The sequence below is a fragment of the Rutilus rutilus genome (assembly GCF_951802725.1).
Source record: "Rutilus rutilus genome assembly, chromosome: 10".
NCBI classification, from domain to species: domain Eukaryota; kingdom Metazoa; phylum Chordata; class Actinopteri; order Cypriniformes; family Leuciscidae; genus Rutilus; species Rutilus rutilus.
Window position 1 is genome coordinate 24,131,736 of NC_140215.1, and position 21,032 is coordinate 24,152,767.

At 39.0% G+C, this 21,032-nt stretch overlaps 1 protein-coding gene across 3 annotated transcripts in view; it reads right to left on the reverse strand.

The window, feature by feature from the left end:
* Positions 1-3,812: 3,812 nt before the first annotated feature.
* The window catches only part of ttll4 (tubulin tyrosine ligase-like family, member 4), a 33,657-nt gene continuing 16,437 nt past the window's right edge, over positions 3,813-21,032 (reverse strand). For 2 of the 3 annotated variants that reach the window (XM_084421347.1, XM_084421348.1), the window contains exons 2-20: positions 18,394-18,513; positions 14,468-15,849; positions 13,814-13,884; positions 13,617-13,662; positions 12,081-12,199; positions 10,994-11,104; positions 9,875-9,951; positions 9,504-9,698; positions 9,340-9,422; positions 9,124-9,252; positions 8,899-9,021; positions 8,639-8,737; positions 8,387-8,521; positions 7,791-7,928; positions 5,491-5,587; positions 5,114-5,324; positions 4,953-5,023; positions 4,562-4,611; positions 3,813-4,450 (exon numbers count right to left, since the gene is read on the reverse strand). In XM_084421347.1, the coding sequence (XP_084277473.1) occupies positions 4,267-4,450; positions 4,562-4,611; positions 4,953-5,023; positions 5,114-5,324; positions 5,491-5,587; positions 7,791-7,928; positions 8,387-8,521; positions 8,639-8,737; positions 8,899-9,021; positions 9,124-9,252; positions 9,340-9,422; positions 9,504-9,698; positions 9,875-9,951; positions 10,994-11,104; positions 12,081-12,199; positions 13,617-13,662; positions 13,814-13,884; positions 14,468-15,849; positions 18,394-18,513 (3,441 nt within the window). In that variant the 3' untranslated portion in view covers positions 3,813-4,266. Of the gene's footprint in view, positions 4,451-4,561; positions 4,612-4,952; positions 5,024-5,113; positions 5,325-5,490; positions 5,588-7,790; positions 7,929-8,386; positions 8,522-8,638; positions 8,738-8,898; positions 9,022-9,123; positions 9,253-9,339; positions 9,423-9,503; positions 9,699-9,874; positions 9,952-10,993; positions 11,105-12,080; positions 12,200-12,704; positions 13,019-13,616; positions 13,663-13,813; positions 13,885-14,467; positions 15,850-18,393; positions 18,514-21,032 lie in introns of those variants that run through there. The other variant, XM_084421349.1, reaches the window with a different exon arrangement.

Consider the following 21,032-nt stretch of genomic DNA (forward strand, 5'->3'; position numbering starts at 1 on the left):
TGCGTCTTGCGGAAGAACATTGTTTTGGCTCTGCTCCTCTGCGCGAATGAATGTTGTTCGCAACACAGGTGCAAAAGTCTAAAAGAAGATTACATCCTCACAAACCTAATACTGTATATCTTGATTTTGTTGCGCAATCACAGTCATGCAGATTATCATATGCAACGTGGTGCCATATGAAAGCCAGTTTTTGATCCGTTCTACGTGCGATTCTTAGTGTTTTATCACCATTATAATTCGTTCGGACCTAACCAAATTTTTTATCTACGATTGATACGATCTACGTGCCTCTCTTATCTCCAGCTTTCCTCAGAGTTCTAAATTGTGCCCAAATATGCTTCTATCCGATGATGGACACGATCGCTGCCCATAGTGTTTATGGATTTAACTAATAAAATATGCTTTGACTGATCTGTGTGTGCACCGTAGTATGCTACCAATTTTAGAGAGACAACTTCACCTAGCTGAATTAGAGTCGTCTGTTAGCCTAGCTCAACAAGGTTTAGCCCCACTGCAAGTTCAAAAGTATTATGCATCAGCAACGACTGGCCAACGACTGCCCACCAACAAAGAGAAAAACACCTGAACATCTACGGTCAAAGACTTTTGCTTCCCTCTCTTCAGAAATGGCAGAGATGAAATGCCTTCTTTAATCTTTACAACCCCCAGTATCAGCCATACCTACACCAGTGGATCAGGGTGGCTTTCAACTTCAGCGTACTATGGAATTGGATGTCCTTTCTATGAGTGCATCCAATAGTGAAGAATTGGTGGAACCTGCCATGCAATCGTGTGTGAACTTCATGACAGAATTCTCCAGTGCACTTGCAGGGTCCAATGTGCCAAGAAGGAGGTCAAAGACAGCCTGTACTCTAGCTTCAATGGCCGAGGCTGATTCCATCATGGGAATCGGGCACCCGAGATCAAACAGCCAGTGGCAGCATTGGTGATATTGTATGATGAAGCAATAAGAACTGGACATACTGACACATTATTGAAGGCATATGAGTCAGTAGCTTATGTAACTTGAGCAGAGAATACTATCTGGCAGCTGCTTCTTGCCTGTAATTCCACATTAGGGCCGTCGAATGTGGACCCTTCTGTGCCTCAGTTCCAATAGACAGCTCTATTGACTTTGAGTCATGTGACTCATGAGTTTGGGACACTCAGCGATGGCATCACTACACTGCTTCTCAACTTCAGACGCCACTATGACAGAAGAAGGTCATAGAGGGACTGAAGAGCATACTGAAATTGAGGGCAATGTACCTAGAGCTACAACACTTCTTTTCAGCTTTGATAGGCCGTCCATCATATGCTTGCCCGGTCAGACAACGCATTGAGTGTCTTTCATTTGAATCATCAGGGTGGCACCAGGTCTCTCGCATCTTTGCAACTTGCAAGATCGTCAGATGGTCTCTGTACCGACTGGCTTCAATAAGCGCGGTTCATTTCCAAGACACATACAATGAAATCACAGATGCTCTGTCCAAGGATCTGGTACTTCCGGGGGAATGGGCCGATATGGCAAGCCAGAAGTGGACCTGTTTGCATCAGAACGGACCACTCATTGCAACGGGTGGTTTGCGAGGTCTGAGAAGTCCAGCCCACTGGGACAGGATGCATTAGCCCATGAGTGGCCATGTTGCCTGCTGTATGCGTTCCCTCCATTTTCACTTCTATGGGAGACATTATACTGAATATCCCTCTTAAAACACAGATGTACTTTTAGTTGCACCTCAATGGCCAGCCAAACCATGGTTTCCTCTTCTTCTAATCTAAATAATTAGCAGGGCCAACCATGACAGCTCCCTATAAGAAAGAATCTCAGAGGGAACCTCTCTCCACCGAACGGGTGTGTTTGCCATCCAGATTTGGCTCGTCTTCAGCTTTGGGTCTAGCCAATGGGTCCAGTTCACAGTAATTGTGGTTGTGAATCAGCAGTAATCAACACCATTGGTAATGCCAGGGCTACTTCAACACACTTCATGCTGCTGGCTTGAGGATCAAGGAATTGTAATTCACTGTAATGCGCTAAAAGTAAAGAGTTTCTTACAACATCTATTAGAAGACAATAAAGCAACTCCTACCTTAAAAGTGTGTGTTGCCGCCATATCTGCTTATCATACTCCAGTTGAAGGTCCTTCTTTGGGATCTCATAACCTTATTAGTAATTTTCTAACAAAGGTATTTAAAGGCGGTTTGTTTTATGCCTTTTCGTGTGTGGGACTGCTCGTACTCAAATTCCTTTGTGCACCACCATTTGAACCATTGGGTGTCGAGGCCAGTTATTTCTCATAACTGTGTTGGTACTGTATGTGTCAACCATTAGTGCTTAGCCCTGCCTCTAGTTGTCAGGAGGAATGAAACAGAATGCTAGTTACACATGTACTGTAACTGTGGTTCTGTGAATTCCAGATGACCGCCAGAGGCGGTGCTAAGCACTAATGGATGACATTCAGTTCTTTGTGATTTGGAATGCGCGAGAAAGCATTCCGAGGCTGGGCACCGGGCTACTGCGGATTATACCCTTGAGACTTGGCCTACATCATGATGGGACTTTGCTGTTATATTTTCATAACCTATCGGGCTGGCGCTACGATAATACACTGGAGCTTAGCACCACCTCTGGCGGTCATTCGGAATTCACAGAACCAGTTACATACATAACTAACATTGTGTTGGTTTTTACAAAAGTTGATTCCCCGGAGGTTTTTTGCTTTGCGTGGTCCATGGTCAATCTTCACGCTACTCCCACACCTTCCATGTTCCAAAGCCATGTTTGTTTACGAATATGATGTGACACGTACGGGCAAATGCGTCCTGTCCCGACTCCTCTAAAAAATAAATCATTCATAATAGGGTTAAGAGCATCTGGATAAAGTGAAGGTATGGTTTGGAAAATGCATTCTTTTTGTACTCTTATAACAAACATTTAGTTATTTTTTTATGAGTTTTTCTAGCATCTCTAGTTTTTCAGGTCTAGAAATAACACTTAAATTTAAGCTTCCTCATTTATCCAGGTTTTCCCAAGGGAACCGTGCCTCTTAAAAGAAAGAAAAATCTAACTAAAATAAGAAATATAATTTTTAGGGCCCCTTAGAAGTTTTTTTGGGGCTCCCAGACCCCTAGTTGAGAACAACGGTTGCACACCGTTTGCTCAATTCGCTAAGAGCAATAATAATTGTACCACTTATTATAAAAGTAAACACATAGTAAGTGTTCAATAGTAACTAAACGCATTCTAAAGGGAATCTGCCCCTATGAGACACTATTCCTGTAACCTACCCATGCAGAAATACCGGTCAGTAGGGGTGTAACGATAGTTATATTGAGATTTCGCAATATAAAAATGCTACCATTTGTTTAGTTGATGTATCGATATGATTTGTGAAATAGAATTAGTTTTATCCAAGACTCAGCTTACTGTATTTAGAAGGAATAATTCACACAAAAATGTAAATTCTGTCATCATGTACTCACCCTCATGTCGTTTCAAACCTGTACGATTTTCGTTCAACTTTCAAAAACAAATGAAGACTTTTTTTTTTTAAACCTGAGAGATTTCTGTCCCTCCATTTTGAATCCAAATTCAAGTCTTCTGAAGTGACACAATGGCTTTATACGATGGACACATTTACAATGACGCGCATACTGTAGTAAACGCACATTCAAATGCTCAGATCACTCTTAATATTTCAACACTTTTGAGGACCTAATTCAAATGGTTATGAAAGAATTAAAGAGTCATATTTAAATAGCAATTTTAATTTAAAAACCCTAACCTGAGCATGTTGTCTCCCTTCTTCCAGGCATGCAAATTTCTTTAGAAGACATGCGACAGCGAATGTTTTTATTTTTACAATAGTATATATATTTTCCAAACTTCATATTTCATCCCACACATTTAAAATAATCTGCCCAAAAGAGGCCTGTACTATACATAGACCTTTGATGTAAACAAAGCCGAATTATTTATAGGCTCATATGGAAATGCAATCAAACCCCCAAACAAAAGAGCTCTTTCTTCCTGCCACCCACATGCACTGTGTATATGTGTGTATTGTGTGTTCCAGCATCAAAATACTGCTTTTAACACTCATCCATTTGGCCAGTTATTTTATTTAGTCTGCTTTCCAGTCTTATTTCCCTCCAAATGCAGAACTGCACAACTCTAAGAGCTCTACTAGGAGCTTTAGCTGAGATGTTAAGTATACACACAGTTTAGAAGCTCTGAATGTCCAGTTTGAATTGTGGGGGTCGAGTTCAAAGGTCGTCGTGAGAAGGCAGGCTGTCACTGACCAGGCTGGAGCTGGAGGTGGAGGTGGGACTGGGACTCAGGCTAACAGTACTCAGCAAACTCATGTCTGGAAGACTCATGGTGACTGACTGAACCTCCCGATCAGACAAGTCCTCGTCTTCGGCATCAGATCTCTGACTGACCATCACACTGAGAAACAGAGAGAGCGACATGACATAAGAATGAGAGTAAGGTCATGAGAATAAGGTCAGATGTAAGTTGTCAGTGAGGGATGGTTGTAGGTGCGTAGTGCGTACATACCTAGATCTAGACAGCTGAGGTCTATGTCCATGATACGACTTGGAAGACCACTATGAAAACAAGCACATACATAACATAAATATAGTAAATCTTCAACAGAGTTCACACAAGCAATGACCAATGAATTTCCACTACCTTACTAGTAGTTAGGTAAACATGATAAAAAAAAGATAGATAGATAGATAGATAGATAGATAGATAGATAGATAGATAGATAGATAGATAGATAGATAGATAGATAGATAGATAGATAGATAGATAGATAGATAGATAGATATAAATCAGAGATTGCTGGGGATGATTTCCATTTCTATGTCAGGTACCAAATGACGGTACCATTGTATCCAAAACCTCAAATTCCAATAGTGTACTGTGGTGCAGCTGCACTTACGTGATGAACAGAATCTGCCAGGTTCCCCAGGTGCACTCTCTTCTCACACAAATCCCTCAGTAGATTGATACCTAAATGAAGTATGGACAGAGTCAAAATGGATAGCTACACAAACTGAGCCAGAGGTACAGATCAAAGCACGGTGCAATGCAAACACACACCTTTGCTCCTGCTGAGCCAGTATTTCTGTTCCCATTGGTTGAGGAGGATGTTGAGGTAGCGCGGTTGCTCAAAGAAGCGGAGGTACCGGGAGGAAGCATGAGAGGGAAAAACTCGCTCAAAATCTCCTGTACGACTTAACTCGTCCTCACTCTCTGCCAGGACTCGCACATCATCAGGTGTCAGCACATCTAGGATTGTGGCACAGAATTCCTACACAGACAAAAACATATTTCATTCAAATGTGTGAGGAATTGAGGTAACGCAGTCATTAGTATTATCAGTAACTTCCAGCTTGGATGATTGTACAGGGCTTTCTGTGTAGCTTAAGTGACCATCAGTGATAAATGTATGATAAAGACAGGGCGTGTTTGAGTACCTGGTCTCCAAAGCGCTGGCTCAGATAAAAAGCTCTCTTTACTTTCTCATCAGTCGAAATCTCTGATCGCCATCTCTCTCGCACCACTCCACATAAACTGAACAATATACAGTAAAACTTCAATAAGAGGCAAAAATAAATAATTTAATAACAGCAAGAAATAAATGAATAATATACATTTATACTACCATTCAAAAGTTATGGGTCGTTAGTTAGTTATTAACTAAGTTAAAGGGTTAGTTCGCCCATTTAAGACATGAAGTTGTATGCAATCCTTACCAGCACTATAGTGCATACACACTGACCCACTCTGTGGTCACCTCCCTGGTCAGAGTTCTGGCCGCTGGAAGTTTTTCAAGAAAGTATTCCCGGTTAGTTTCCGGGGCCTCAAAACTGCGTTTTTACGTGAAAAAATTATATGCGTTTCAAAGCTTGATTAATTTACATCACAAAAAACACGCCATTCAAAATTCATACCTCAGTTTTTAATCGGCACTATTTTCTTTCCATTTCTATCAATCCGCGCTGCTGTCAACGTCAACAGTGCGCACGTTCCGATCAGCTGTTGATAGCGCGACTCGCTGACAACATGTCTGACTACGAAACTTCTGATGATGAAACCAATTTTAGCACAATGTCAGACGGAACAGATGATGATTAAAGTAATTTTAGCACAACGCCAAAGGGATACCTTTATGAACCGGAGTATACCGATGCCGAACTTCAGCAGATGGAGATAGAACGGGAAGAGAGAGAGCGAGAGGACAGAGATGAAGTTGTCCAAGTTGATGCTGGGCCCACAGCTGTAGCAAGAGCCAGGATGAACGACAAATGGTGGTGCACTTGTTCAAATTGTCAAGTTATGCCAACAGAAGCTATTGCTGCCACGAATGGGAACTCATGCCACAGATGCAAAACCTATCGATTGACGAGGAGGCCAACTGCATTACAGGTCTGTCTGCATTACATCCAAATAGTTTTCTCAGCAAATTGTACCTATATCCCTATATACTGTTTTTATATGACCTCTTTTCACGTGATTTCCACTGGAGTCTAAACATTGTTTACTGTACAGTTTAGACATGGGATCATAAAGTTAGTAAATAGAGCTTACCCGTGGTACTGGTACAGCAAAACTCTTTCAAATCTTTTTTTTTTTTTTCTCCTTAGTTGGGGATGTAATCGTCTTCGCTTTAGTGAGCACTGCACACACGAAAATCCTTGATTCTGGATATTTTAGCTCCCGCAGAGTAACCGATGGCAACCAGCCAAAGCTGTCTCATATTAGCTATATCCGAAACAGGAAAACGATGGAATCTGAACAGTGATCCCAGCACATTCTTATGGTCACAATGGGAATTTACAAGTTCGCACCATTGTTAATTTTCTACTTTTTACGTCGTTGTCATTCGATTGTGTAAACACTATGGAACAGCTGATCGGAACGTGCGCACTGTTGACGTTGACAGCAGCGCGGATTGATAGAAATGGAAAGAAAATAGTGCAGATTAAAAACTGAGGTATGAATTTTGTCTGGCGTGTTTTTTGTGATGTAAATTAATCAAGCTTTGAAACGCATATAATTTTTTCACGTAAAAACGCACAGTTTTGAGGCCCCGGAAACTAACCGGGAATACTTTCTTGAAAAACTTCCAGCGGCCAGAACTCTGACCAGGGAGGTGACCACAGAGTGGGTCAGTGTGTATGCACTATAGTGCTGGTAAGGATTGCATACAACTTCATGCCTTAAATGGGCGAACTAACCCTTTAATAGTAAGATTATTCAAAAGTAAAAAAAAAAAAAAAATCTCATGCACACAAAAATACAGAAAAAAAATAATTCTCACAATATTATTGTTATTGAAATTTCAAATAACTGTTCTAGTTTAATATATTTTAAAATGTAATTTATTCCTGTGATGGTAAAGCTGAATTTTCAGCATCATTGTTCCAGTCTTAAGTCAGTGTCACATGATCCTTCAGAAATCATTCAAATATTGTTTATATACGATTTGCTACTCAAGAAACATTTCCTTATTATCAGTTGAAAACAGGTGTGCTTCTTTGATGAATAAAAAGTTAACAAACAGCATTTATTTGAAATATATATATATATTTTTTAATTATAAATGTGGTAATAAAGTAAAAATAAATAAATAAATAAATAAATAAATAAATAAATAAATAAATAAATGTACTGACCCCCAAACTTTTGAGTGGTAATGTATAAAAATACCAATTAATATACAAAAATACAAGTCAATATACAAATTTTGAAACAATGTAAAACCAGAACTGACCTGCTGGTGGAGCTGCTGGCACTGGAAGTGGAAGGCTCATTGTCTTCTCTCAATGGCAAGACAAAGCCAGCAAGATTCAGCAGGTCCCGTATCATCTGACCCTTGATGCTGACGTCCAGCGGTGTGTTCGAATGCAGACTGTAGAGAGAAAAGGAAACATTATGATAACAGTATTTAATACAGTTTGCAGGATTCTATGGAACACAACAGCTTGGAAAAATAAAATATATGAAACTAAATGAACATATTTTATGGGAAAAATCCTCTGGTTCAGTGCATGTATGAGGCCAAATCTTAATCTACAGGAACTGATAATGTTGGGGGACTAACTACAAGCAGTACTAGTGACACTACTAGAAAACTTACTATTTAGTGTAAATTTGTTAGTGAGTTACCCTCCTTTGTGTGCCAAACAAACACTGGGATTCACACACTCAGATTATTCCAATAATTAATATAACCAAGTAAAATAACATTGCTCCTAACATCAGTGTAACTGATGGTTATTAACTTAGTAACTAATGGCTTGACCTAAAGTTGCCTGCCAACTGTAAATTCTGAACAGCTTCAGCTGTAGGATTTCCTGGATGCTGTACCTGGGTGAAATGTTCACCTCCAGCACCCATGGCTTCAGATTCTCATCCAACATGATGTCAAAGCCAAACAGCTCATGACAGCTATAGGCAGATCGTAAATGCATCTTCACCAGTGAGTTCACATAGGGGTCAGACCTGCCATGGGAAGAGAGACAATACACTGAAGTTCAGTTTAGATGAACATAGTGTGCACATATACAAGGACAGTCTGCAAATACAAAAGAACTAGACAAGAAATTACAGGACACTTACGCAATGATGGTTTTGATGACCATATCTTTGATCTTCTCCCAGATGAGAGTGGTGTTTATACCCTGAGAGCCCAAGTATTGCCACAGTGCCTTCAAAGCCCTGCATTAAATAAAATATTATGATTCTGAGGCCAGTTCGAAAATGTAACTTATAATGGTTATCTTGAGGCCATGAGCTGGCTGCTGATTAATTTACAAACCACCTTACAAGTGCAGGACAGACTCACCCTGAATACCTGTGTAATAACTCTTTATTCTTACCATTTATGGCCCTGACAGGCCTTGTCATCGCTATTACTCTGATACTCAGAGTTCTTCTTATTCACACTGTAGTTTGTAAGGTGCATAAACTTGTTGTTGAGGGTCTTCATAGAAGGAGAGTATCTGTGTTGAATAAAAACAAACAAAATAAAAACATGAGTTTAAATGAGCAAACCCACCACATCAGCATATTTGTAAAGGCTTTGTTGAATGACATATACTCACTTGCAGCTTGCAAAACGTACTAGTCCATCGTTAAAGATGTAAACACGGAGTGGGTCGTAAGAAGTCACATACACGTAGATGCGTAGATCAAACTTATTCCCACTGATGAGGTAGGGCTTGTGAAGATACCTGCAAGAAACACAGACCACATCATTTAAAAGATCAGAAACCTCTCTCAACGAGGAATTAAATATGTTTTGAGGTCATCCAACTTACTTCTGCACAAGGAGCGGTCTCTTGCGTGGCATTTGGCTCCACTTGTGAATGACCTGAATGCCAATTCCACGAGCAGATGCAGGCTAAATGTGAGAAACGGCAGCACGTCAATGACAAGAATCTCAGAAAGTTATTTCACAACAACTCTAGTGATGTAATGTTACCGGTTTGACAATCCATTTCTGCTTGCTGCCTCCATCCTCCCAGGCCTTCCTCAGCAGCTTGATATCCTGTGGGAGAATGAAGGAGCGTGGGAAGAAGCCAAACTCTCTTTTGCCAAAGCGTGCCTGCATCTTGGACAGGTTCCTCCAAAGTCGGTCCTTCCGGCCGATCTGAAAGGAGCCTGGAAAGTGGTTCAGCTGCCAAACAGAAATGCATGCTTGTTAATACTCAGCTGACAGGAAGTATAAGGCAATTACGAAAGGTGTCAAAATAACACCAGCAACTTGACAGAGCATTTCCCGGTCATTTAATATGAGAAACAACCTTGATGGATTTCTATTACACAATGGTAATACACATATGATAATCTTACCTTCTGAAACTCTCTAATAGCCTTGAACCCTGGTGACTTCATATGGTGACCCCAGCAGCCCAGCCAATCATGACTCTCTAGAGAAAAGAATAATAGCACATGACACAACAGACTGCAGACTATAGGCTGGAATTCATGACATAACTTTTGCAGTCTGGATGAGTAAGCACTGGTTGCTGAAAGTCAGAGCCAGTCTGCAGATTTTCGGCAGTCAGAGTTGGCGGATTTCAAAGAAAAATGCACATTGTATGATGGGCTCAGACTATGAATCCATCCAGTCAGATGATATTAAACATGTTTGACATTGAGTGATTTCAGAACACATATTGATTTAATTTGTCATACATTTCCCTGCATTTCTTCTCTTCTCTAGGTTGCTTCATAATCTAGTTGTCAAATAAGCATGGCATTGTATATTAGTATGGATGAAAATGGCATTTTGGTTTTTGGCCGAAATAGAAAAACAGCCGAAAATATATGCCGGAGTGATGCTGCGCTCAATATTCCGCACTATGCACATGTGCTCCACTCAGTTGCTCACAGCCCATGCGAACGCTCCACTCATGTACTGCTCATGCTCATCGGAAAAGCGAGGTCAGCTCAAATAACGTGCCGACATGAAATTTTGAAATTGCATTAAAATGATTGAAATGCATTAAAAAGTCTAATATTAATCAAATAATAAAAAATAAAAAAAGCTGTTACAAATTATTTTTAAAAAGCATTTTCGGTTTTCAGCTAAGTGCATCCCTATAGATTGGTAATATTGATGAATTGCTTTGTTCCTCTCTTGTAAAGTCGCTTTAGATAAAATTTTCTCCTAAATACAAAAATGTAAACGTAATGTCCTAATAACAAAGTACATGTTTATGAATTTGTTGAGTTTGAAAGGACTTGAAAGTCTGGTAGTGTGATCCGGAGTCATTTAGTGTGTAATGCCCAGTTTTTCCTCTGTAACCATTTACAAGTGTATGATGCCTAGCATTTTAAAATCTGTTTGTATATAAAAAATCATGTAGTGTATTCCAGCCTTAATGCAAGCAGAAAACTACTCGGCAAACAGTTTTAATTTTGAACATTGCTAAAAACAACATCGCAAAACAGAAGCGATTGACTCACTCTTGGTAGCTTTGAAGTGCGATCTGGAGATGGTGTTTTTCACCACATTGGGAGTGACTGTAGTTATCTTCCATTTGAGTAGCTTCCTCTGTTCAGCAGGCAACAGCTCCACTGTGAAGTGTGGAGAAAATGTTACAAAATAATGTTTAAAACACAAGAGCTGTTTTTTTAAAAGAGAAAAATGTGTATTTAAAAATCTGTTCATATACTGGCAAATATGTGTCTGACAAAGGTAATAACAAATCCTAGTGTAATTTATATGAAAGATGCTTCGAAGGGATAGTTCTCTCAAAAATGAAAATTAGCCCATGATTTACTCACCCTGAAGTCATCTTAGGTGTATATGACATTCTTCTTTCAGACAAATACAATCGGAGTAATATTAAAAAATGTCCTGGCTCTTCCAGGCTTTATAATGGGAGTGAATGGGTGTATGTCTTTGGAAGTCCATCAAAGCGCATCCATTCATGATTAAAGTGCTCCACGTGTCTCCGGGGGTTAATAAAGGCCTTCTGAAGTGAAGCGATGCGTTCGTGTAAGAAAAATATCCATATTTAAAACTTTATCGACTAAAATAACTAGCTTTCGGCAGACGGCCGTACGCATCGATTTACGCCAAAAGAGTAACACTTGAACTTGACGCACAACGTAATGACGAACGCGGTTGCTCAGTCCTGTTTGTTTGAACAGCTTATGCTACCCCTACATCGTCAAGTGTTACTCTTTTGGCGCAAGTCGACTTGCGTACGGCCGTCTGCCGGAAGCTAGTTATTTTAGTCAAAGTTTTAAATATGGATATTTTTCTTACGCTTCACATCAGAAGGCCTTTATTAACCCCCGGAGACACGTGGAGCACTTTAATCATGAATGGATGCGCTTTGATGGACTTCCAAAGACATACACCCATTCACACCCATTATAAAGCTTGGAAGAGCCAGGACATTATTTAATATAACTCCGATTGTATTCGTCTGAAAGAAGAAGGTCATATACACCTAAGATGACTTCAGGGTGAGTAAATCATGGACTAATTTTCATTTCTGAGTGAACTATCCCTTTAAAGTCAGAGCTTTTTGTGTGTGCCAACCTCTTTCATTGGCAGTGCTGAAGTACAGTGTGGGGGACATATGAGGGAAGAGACTGGAAACAAGTGCGGGTCTCTCCACCAGATCACCCTCCACATCAGGACTAATAGGCTCCTCCACACTAAAGAAAAAACACAAAAACATGTATATTTATATTAGTAGGCCAACAACAGAATCTACACACTCAGAATGTATTCAGAACCCCTAATTAGAAAAATCTACACATTCCCCGACACTTAATTTAATAAACATTTTGGTTCATTTGAAGATGCTTTCAGCTGGCAATAATAGTGTAATACTCTCAAGCTCTGTTGAAATTAGCACAAAAAACAGCAACTCCGACTGACATACCCAATTTGGTGATCATATTCCAATTGCGATAAGAATCACAAACCAGTTTTGAATTCTTGAACCAAAATACTCTTATTCAAAGATTCTTGTACTATTTGCTTTAAGGACCTGTCAACAGCCAGCTTCCTCATAAAAATAAACCACTTCAGATAAAGATTCCAATAAAAAAAACCGTAGCAAATGATATTTAAATCGAACACCCAGACAAACATACAATATAATAAGTCAACTTAATAAATCAGTGGAAAACGGATACAGAAAGCAACATAACTCACGTGACAGTCATGTAGAACCGCTGAGGTTGATTCAAAATGGCCTTACACTCAACATGGGCATTTACTTTGAGTGGGAAAAGCAAAACCAGAAAACACCTACTACAAACAAAACCATCAGCTGGACGTCACTTCATGACAATGGCTCCACGGGCCTGACAATTCACTAGAGACTCATTTTCCTGTTATAGAGGGATAGTTCTACTTCTATCATACAAGAACAATTGTGGGACCTTTCTACAGGCCTCTGGGTTTAAAGCTTTTCTCTGACAGCAACCACTAGAACAAACAAAAAAAATTGTAAGGTCCTCCTCTGTGTGTTGGCCATCACCATGGTGATGTCAGGTGACTAGAAGAGAAACATGTAAAGTCATAAGAAAAAGTATATAAGAGATGTAATCTAGCTTACATAGTCAGCCTTACGTTGCATTCAAAATCTCTGTCAAAAGCAAGCCTTTGGCAGATCACCAGCAACAAGCACAAAGCCAGGATTAGCTAACAGAAAGAGATCTTTGAATCAGCAAAAAGATAAAAAAGGGTATTTGCAAAATACTGTAGCTGAACTAAAATTCTGATGAAAAAACTCTGGACCTCAGTGTGTACAGGGAATCATTTTTGTGGAAAATGTATCACTCGTATATGCGTTTTGTGGCAAAATTCAGCAGCTTGGATTTTATATAGACTATCATGTTGAAAGAGTCTTTATTCATGATATGCATGACGGTACTAATCATAAATATTAATCCACCAGGGCTTGTGATTAAATCCTTGCTTAGGTTTTACCATTGAGAGGCCTGACTTCACTTTACAGGTGGTGGACTTCCACCACAATTTCTAGAGAGTTAAGAAACACGATGTAAAGCAGTGCAATTCATCCTTATGTGCTGAATGTTTTAAAGATAAAAGCCTAATTACTTGGACGAGGCTGCCAAGGACGTTGTTGAGGAGACATCACAATCATCTGAGGAGCAAAAAGTAACATCGTTTTTTATGAAAACAGTCAGACACTGACAAAATATAACATCATTCAAAAACAATTTGCTAAAAGAGTTCTGACAACACAGGTTCATGAATGCTGAGGTTAAATCCACAGAAATAAGCAGTTCTGTTACCATCATCACTGAAGTCATTCTCCAGCTGATCTGGAAGCTCCTCCTCATCAACATCTAGTAGCATTGCCTGTCTGAAAAGTGAATTACGATACAGAAGAAAAAAAAAACCTGATCATTGACATCTGACTTTTATATGAGGTGCACAATATATGGGTGCTTTAAGTTAGGTCCAAAATGCAAACGATTTGTTCATTCAAGTTTTAATGATACAGTCAAACCAATTTTTTGATCTACCATCCAAAAGTTTGGGGTCAGTAAGATCTTTTTTTTTTAAAGAAATTAATACTTTTATTCAGCAAGGATTAATTAAATTGACCAAAAGTGACAGTGAAGACATTTATAGGGTTACAAAAGTTTTATTTTGTTCTTCTTTATATTCCTTAAAGAATCCTAAAGAAGTGTATGGTTTCCACAACAATATTAAGCAACACAACTGGTTTTCACACTCATTATAATAAAAACAATTTCTTGAGCAGCAAATCAGCATATTAGAAAGATTTCTGAAAGATCATGTGACTTTAAAGACTGGAGTTATGCTGAAAATTCCCACCACAGGAATAAATTACATTTTAAAATATTTTGAAACAGAAAACTTATTTTACACTTTAGTACTTTCACAATATTACTGTAAATAAATCAATGAAAAGCACACACCTCTGAATCTCTGAATTATCTTCCTCCTCTCCATTAAGTGTCAAGGGGCTTGTGTCCATCTGAGAGGCCTGACAACTTTCCTCTTTCGTGAGCTGAATGGCAGATATCTGGTTTGTGACGGTGTAAACAGATGGCGAATGAGGAGAGGCCGTATTGTGGCCAGTCACCTCTGGAATGGCACAATCACCTCCATGCATCTTACCATCACAAAGAACAGCAGAGGGGCACTTCTCATCCATTATATCAAAACTGAGGGCACTGTTGGTTTCCATGGGTGCAAAACAAGACTCCTTATCTTCATTAATAAGGCAGGTGGGCACAGAACTATCTGTGAGATGTTTTATGTTGCTCAGAATGTTGAGTGTCCTGTGTCTTGCATGTACATTGAGTTTTTGAACAGTGGTGAACTCTGCCTCAGAGCTGATTTTTGTCACTCTCTGAGAAGCTTCACTGGCACCATGTCCAACGCAGCAATCCAGCTCATTTGCTCTGGTGTCTTCCACTATGACCTTCTCAAACTGCCTCAATTCCTTGGCCGCCTTGCTGTGGTTCAAAAGCACATCCGTGCATACGTTTTTTAAAGGCACGCTCGGTTGGGGAGGCTTCATTGCATCTGCTTTGAGGCCTCGTGTATATGTCCCATTGCAGCCGGTTATGATATTGGCAGGACTGTGCAGGTCATTGGTCTCTTGTTTGGAGTACGAGGGCATTTTGGCATTTGGGGGCCGCATAACTCCATTGCTGTTATCCCTGAGCTTGTTGCTCGTCCAAGGCAAAGACTGATTAGTAGGCATGATCTTCTCAATTACAAACCTCTGAGAAGAAGACTTGGGTGGGGAGGGACAGGCAGGACAAACGGACAGCTGAGGCGAAAAGGCCCTTTTACCCAACAGCCCTGACTTGAACCTAAATGATTCAAGGTTCCAATGGGGCTGACTGTGGCTATGGCATGCAGCAGGAGCAGCGTTAATATGAGGCAAGCTCTTCGATCTAACACCGTGTGTCCTTAAACCATTACTAGCACCATTCAAAGAACTCGCGCTTGTGCTCTGAACGCGGCTGACTCTTATGGTAGGCACGTGTGGATAGGCACGTTGTGTGGGGATCCCTGAGACACAGTAGGGCTGGTCACACAGCACTCTCACATTCGGCTGAGGCAGCGAATCACCCGCGCCGCCCTGAAATCTCTTTCTTTCAGCGTTGAAGGAGCCTCGTGCATTGGGTAAATGGACTACAGCGGACTTGGCTTGGACAACGAGGGCAGGCCGGGATGCCCCATTCCTTGCGTCTTCAGCTCCACTGGAGGCCATTAATTGCCATCTCACACCCCCCTGGCATGGGTTCAGGCACACGCATAAGTGAAGAAGCGAAGGGTAGAGGGGCTACAACCGTAAAACAGAGAGAAATAACACCAGTTATTGATGAAATGCTTCATGTGGAGCGTTAATACCATTTTGAGCCTTTCAGCAGGGCCATAACCACCATAGACATTTTATAATAATCAGATATGACTTTCAGATCTTAGGCTGGTCTGCCTCAGCAGTCTAAATGTCAAAATGATTAAGGCAGGCCTTACTATTCACAGAAGACAAATATGATACAGACAGAAATGTTAAACAACCAAAAAAAATCATCCAGTGATGCAATCTACTCTAACTTTGTCAAATTTCAGTTTTCAAAAATATTTTTCAAATATATTTACGAGATTCATGAGCCGTTAGGGATATAATTAAGAGTGAAATTTTTATATATATATATATATATATATATATATATATATATATATATATATATATATATATATATATATATATATAATATATATATATATATATACAAATGACAACAATTCCAGATCTTTAACTGTTTATACACAAAATCCAAAATGAATTGTAACGTGAAAATGGATGAAAGATGGACATCTTTTAATTTTTAGTGGCCATCTAGAAAATCCTGAAATGGAAAATCAACAAATATCACGGAGTTTTAAAACCGGTCATTTCCAGACCTAGAAAACTCATGGAAAATCTTAAAAAAATAATAATAATCTGGATTTGCAGATAATAATCTCTAAAATATTGAATAGTTTATGTCGCTTGTTTTTGTGTAGAGTAAAACATGCTTGCAGGCCAGTGTGAAATCACTCTCTGCATTTAGGGATTTATTGGAGACTTATTATATAGATAATAATTTAAATTTAATCTTTCAAAAGGTTGGTGTCTGACATGCAGATGTCAGTCTGGCTAGAAATCACTGTAAAACAATTTCTAAGAGACAAGGCCGTAACCACCATGTCTTGAACAATGGGGAGAACAAACCATTTTGGCAGGAGGTGGTGTAGTTATGGTGCTTCATATTTGAAAAAAGAAAAGTGGTGTTGCTGTTTGAGCATAAACAACATCTGCAAAGTTACAATGCTCAAAATTCAAAGAAAAGGGAGATATGTGCTTTTAAAGAAACTGCTTTTTAAGGACTACAACAAACAGCTGGTAGCTAGGGACTTTCTTTATTTTGTATAAATTTTTTATTAATGCTTAAAACAATACACAAGTAATAACAGATACGGCTGATAGGGACTACATGACATTCCTCCCGGGTTAGTGACATCACTAACCCCAACATTTACATAAACCCCACCCCCGGAACATGATTTATAGATTATCATGACAGAATATGCTAATCAATGACTAGAAGATGACTACACATAGCCTAAGCTAGATACATTCTTTAACTAACCATTCAGAAATGTCCTGGTGCATTCTACATGTTGTCACTTCTTCTTGAGTCTCTCCATCATTGTCTGACTCCGGTTTGAACATAAAAGGCTAAACGTTTTTTTAATTTTCAGTGCATGTCTATGTGAGGTAAAAGGACACAAGCTGTTGAAGCTCCGCCCTCTGTGCTGGGAGCAGCAGCTCATTTGCATTTAAAGGGACAGACAGAAAAACGGTGCGTTTTAGCTTACCCTCAAAAAGTGACAACTATAATAATGCTATATAAAAATATCTGTGGGGTATTTTGAGTGAAAACTTCACATACACACTCTGGAGAAATCAAATACTTATTTTACATCTTGTGAAAAGGGCATTATACCACCCCTTTAAATGAATTCAATAACTCAAGGATTTAAAGTAATAAAGATAAAAATAGCACTAGATTTATAGACACCAATTACGCATGAACGGTCCATATAACGTTACCAAAGGACCATAACTTACTAATACCATGTTTTTGAACATGTACCATATTATTCTTAAATGTAATGTGGAGTAATATTAAAGTACTTATCTGATACTGTGTTTAGTCTGACAATGAACTATAAGGGCACTTGGGATGATGAGCACCTGTAAAGCCCAAAATGTTTTCTGTAACTTATAGGCAGCTCACAAGGTTTTGAAATATCCACACAGTGACAGTGTTAAAAAGTTGGATCTTTTCACACTTAAGTCTTAATCCTATAAACTTAGCTAAGACCAACACCTTCCCTTCGCTTCAGACATTAAACCCAACTTGTTATAACGTTAATGAATAATCAATATGTTGGGCTTTCAGTGGTCTAAGACATGTATCTACATACATGACCTGTGCTATATTGTTCTGCATGGAGTCTAAGCAGACATAAGGCCTCTGTCATCAAATCCTAGTGATCTGCCTAACTAGAAAGCGATTTTAGGTATCATAGCCGTAATAAATGAGGTCTATGTAGACAGCGTACTAGATTTTGGGACACAGCCAAAGCGAGGGTAACGTAGCTGTTAGCCTGTTAGCTCAGCACACAACAGTCGCCTCACACTGGGCTAACAATACTTTCTCATGACATACATCACCAGCGTCCTCGTGCACGGGACGAACCCGTTTTGTTTAAAACTAACGTTTATTGCTACACACAGACTTTTTCATTAAGTGATTTAAAAAAAGCGTCTTACCGGCTTGGGCTGACAGGGTAATTTATAGTTTTGCCTCAGAGTCTCCCGCGCGCTCGAGAAGCCCGCCTGCCGCCTCGTGCTGTTTCCCTCCTCGTGCTGCCTGCGCTGCTGCCTGTCTGTCTGACAGCAACACACACACACACACACACGCACACGCACACTCATATACAGGCTGTAATTGAAAGAGAATAGGCCTATAAAATGTAAATATAAATGTCATATAAAAACCGTAAAACAGAAATGAGAAATGTTGTATTGGCACCTAACGTTAACTGAAATCACAAGTTAAAGTGGGGCTACTAAAATTACTAAAACGGAAATTAAAATGAAAGTTCTATACTGGTAGAAATAGAAAAAAAATAATACTAATGAAACCTGAAGATAAAAATGAAAGATAATTAAAAAAATAGGCATTATAATACAATAGCCTAGCCTACTATGTAAATAATCCTAAAATAACACTGGACTGAACCATAATAAACATTCCTAGTAAAAGTTAGATGAGGTAAATAACTTTTTCCCAACAATTCATAATGTATATATCCTATATATATATATAGCCTACTCACTATAATAAGTGTGACAATAATCAGCATAACGCATAGATAGATAGAAAGATAGATAGATAGATAGATAGATAGATAGATAGATAGATAGATAGATAGACACAAGTCAATTTAAATACAGATAGAAAAAACTATTTTACCCCAGATAGATATGAAAAAAGCTCCGATTGATGTTTTCTGTGGTAAAGCCTGAGCGTAGATGACTAAACTCATCCAATATCCTTTCCAGTTATTGAAAACTCCTTTACAGAATGAAGTAACCCAGTATCACCATCTCACATGCACTTAAAATTAAATATGCATAGTGACAAACAACCTGCAATTCAAACTCTCAGCAGGTCACCATGATGTTGTGCCCTTAGACACACACACACACACACACACACACACACACACACACACACACACACACACACACACACACACACACACACACACACACTGTGACACAAACTTAGTGAACAAAGCAAACAGTTGCTATAGCTATAGAACACACATTCTGTTAAACGTACCCTGGTGGCTACTGTATACATTAAGTTCTGCAATGTATAGGCCTACCTTTCAGGCTGAATCAAAGATAAGCTTGTACCCTTTCAGCGACCCTCATGAAATCACAATGCTGTGCTATCACGTAAGATTCTTAGGTGAGAGAGAGCTTGATCAGATCTTTTCTTCAGTAAAGAGACTGACATGACACTGGATAGGGTTACATTACCATGGAAAGAGTCAAGACAATTCACACTAACTAGGCCATGGTTGAAGTACATTCCACAGGGCTAACATATCTGAGTAAATAATAAAATAAATAACATAAAGGAATGCCTGGAATATTATAATTTAGGTTGTGTTGTGTATACTTAAAAGGGTCTTGAACTGAGAAATAAAACTTTTAACATATAAGAGGTCATCTTACTATAAGAATATCCTGTAAGTTTCAGAACGTATTCAGAACAGATTACTTTTTTCAAGTAACTAGTAAAGTAACGCATTACTTTTAAATTTACAGCAAAATATCTGTAATATCTTATATGTAGACTAACTGTGTTAAGATCTCTTTATAATTAATCTGCTTAGAATATCAGACAGAATGTGGCAAAATAATACTGGATAAATCAATTATATTTTAATGTGTAGGAGAGCCGAGGTCTGTTAATCAGAGGCCTTACTGTGGTCAGACAGCAATTTCTTCGTTTTTTTTTTTTTGTTTTTTTTTGGTCAGACAGCTTGTAGTCAAGTTGAATGACTGAGTGGACTGTAGAGGCGCACTAATTCACAATAAATGAGAAAACAGCGCTACTCTCTGGTGAAATGCAGTAGCCGTGGTTTCTCTCTCTCTCTCTCTCTCTCTCTCTCTAAAATTAACATTTTTAATTAAAATTTTCATTATTTGCTAAATTAGGCTATATCAGCTTCATCTATTAGTCAACTAATATATTTATTAATATATACCAAATAAATTAATAAAAAAATCTTTCTGCCAATAAATGTCAACATAAGGACAAGACTTTTTCCACAGCATTGTAATATCATATAGCCTATATGAAAATTAAAGCATTTTGTCTCCATCTCCCCTTATGTGGCAACACTGTTACCATACTCTCCTTCTGAGTAAAGTGTCCCATAAAAAAAGTTGCCTTAGTGTCATCATCTTTTTAGTACGTTTTTTTTAAACCACTTTATATTATATAGCCATATACAGTCTTAAATAATTTGCAACTGATAGCCTAACTGAAAAGTGTATATTTTTTTAAAATATTTCTAAGAAGCACCTTTAAGTTTCATAAGTTTGCAATTTCAAATGAACTTAAAACGTGTCAGATAATGTTTAAAATGTCTTCTTGATAATGGGAATTACCTGACAGTCATCTCCACCCCCCCCCCCCCCCCCCCTCTCTCTCTCTCTCTCTCTGTCTCTCTCTCTCCCTCCCTCCTCCGTTTAACAGCATGTCAGAGCCTGTGGGATGGAGTTCCAGCACATTACTTTCCATCTCTGGATGCTGCTCTGAGCACCTTTAATGAAGACAGCGGCATCTCTCCAAACTTCACTAGACCCCGGAGTGTCCAACAAACACC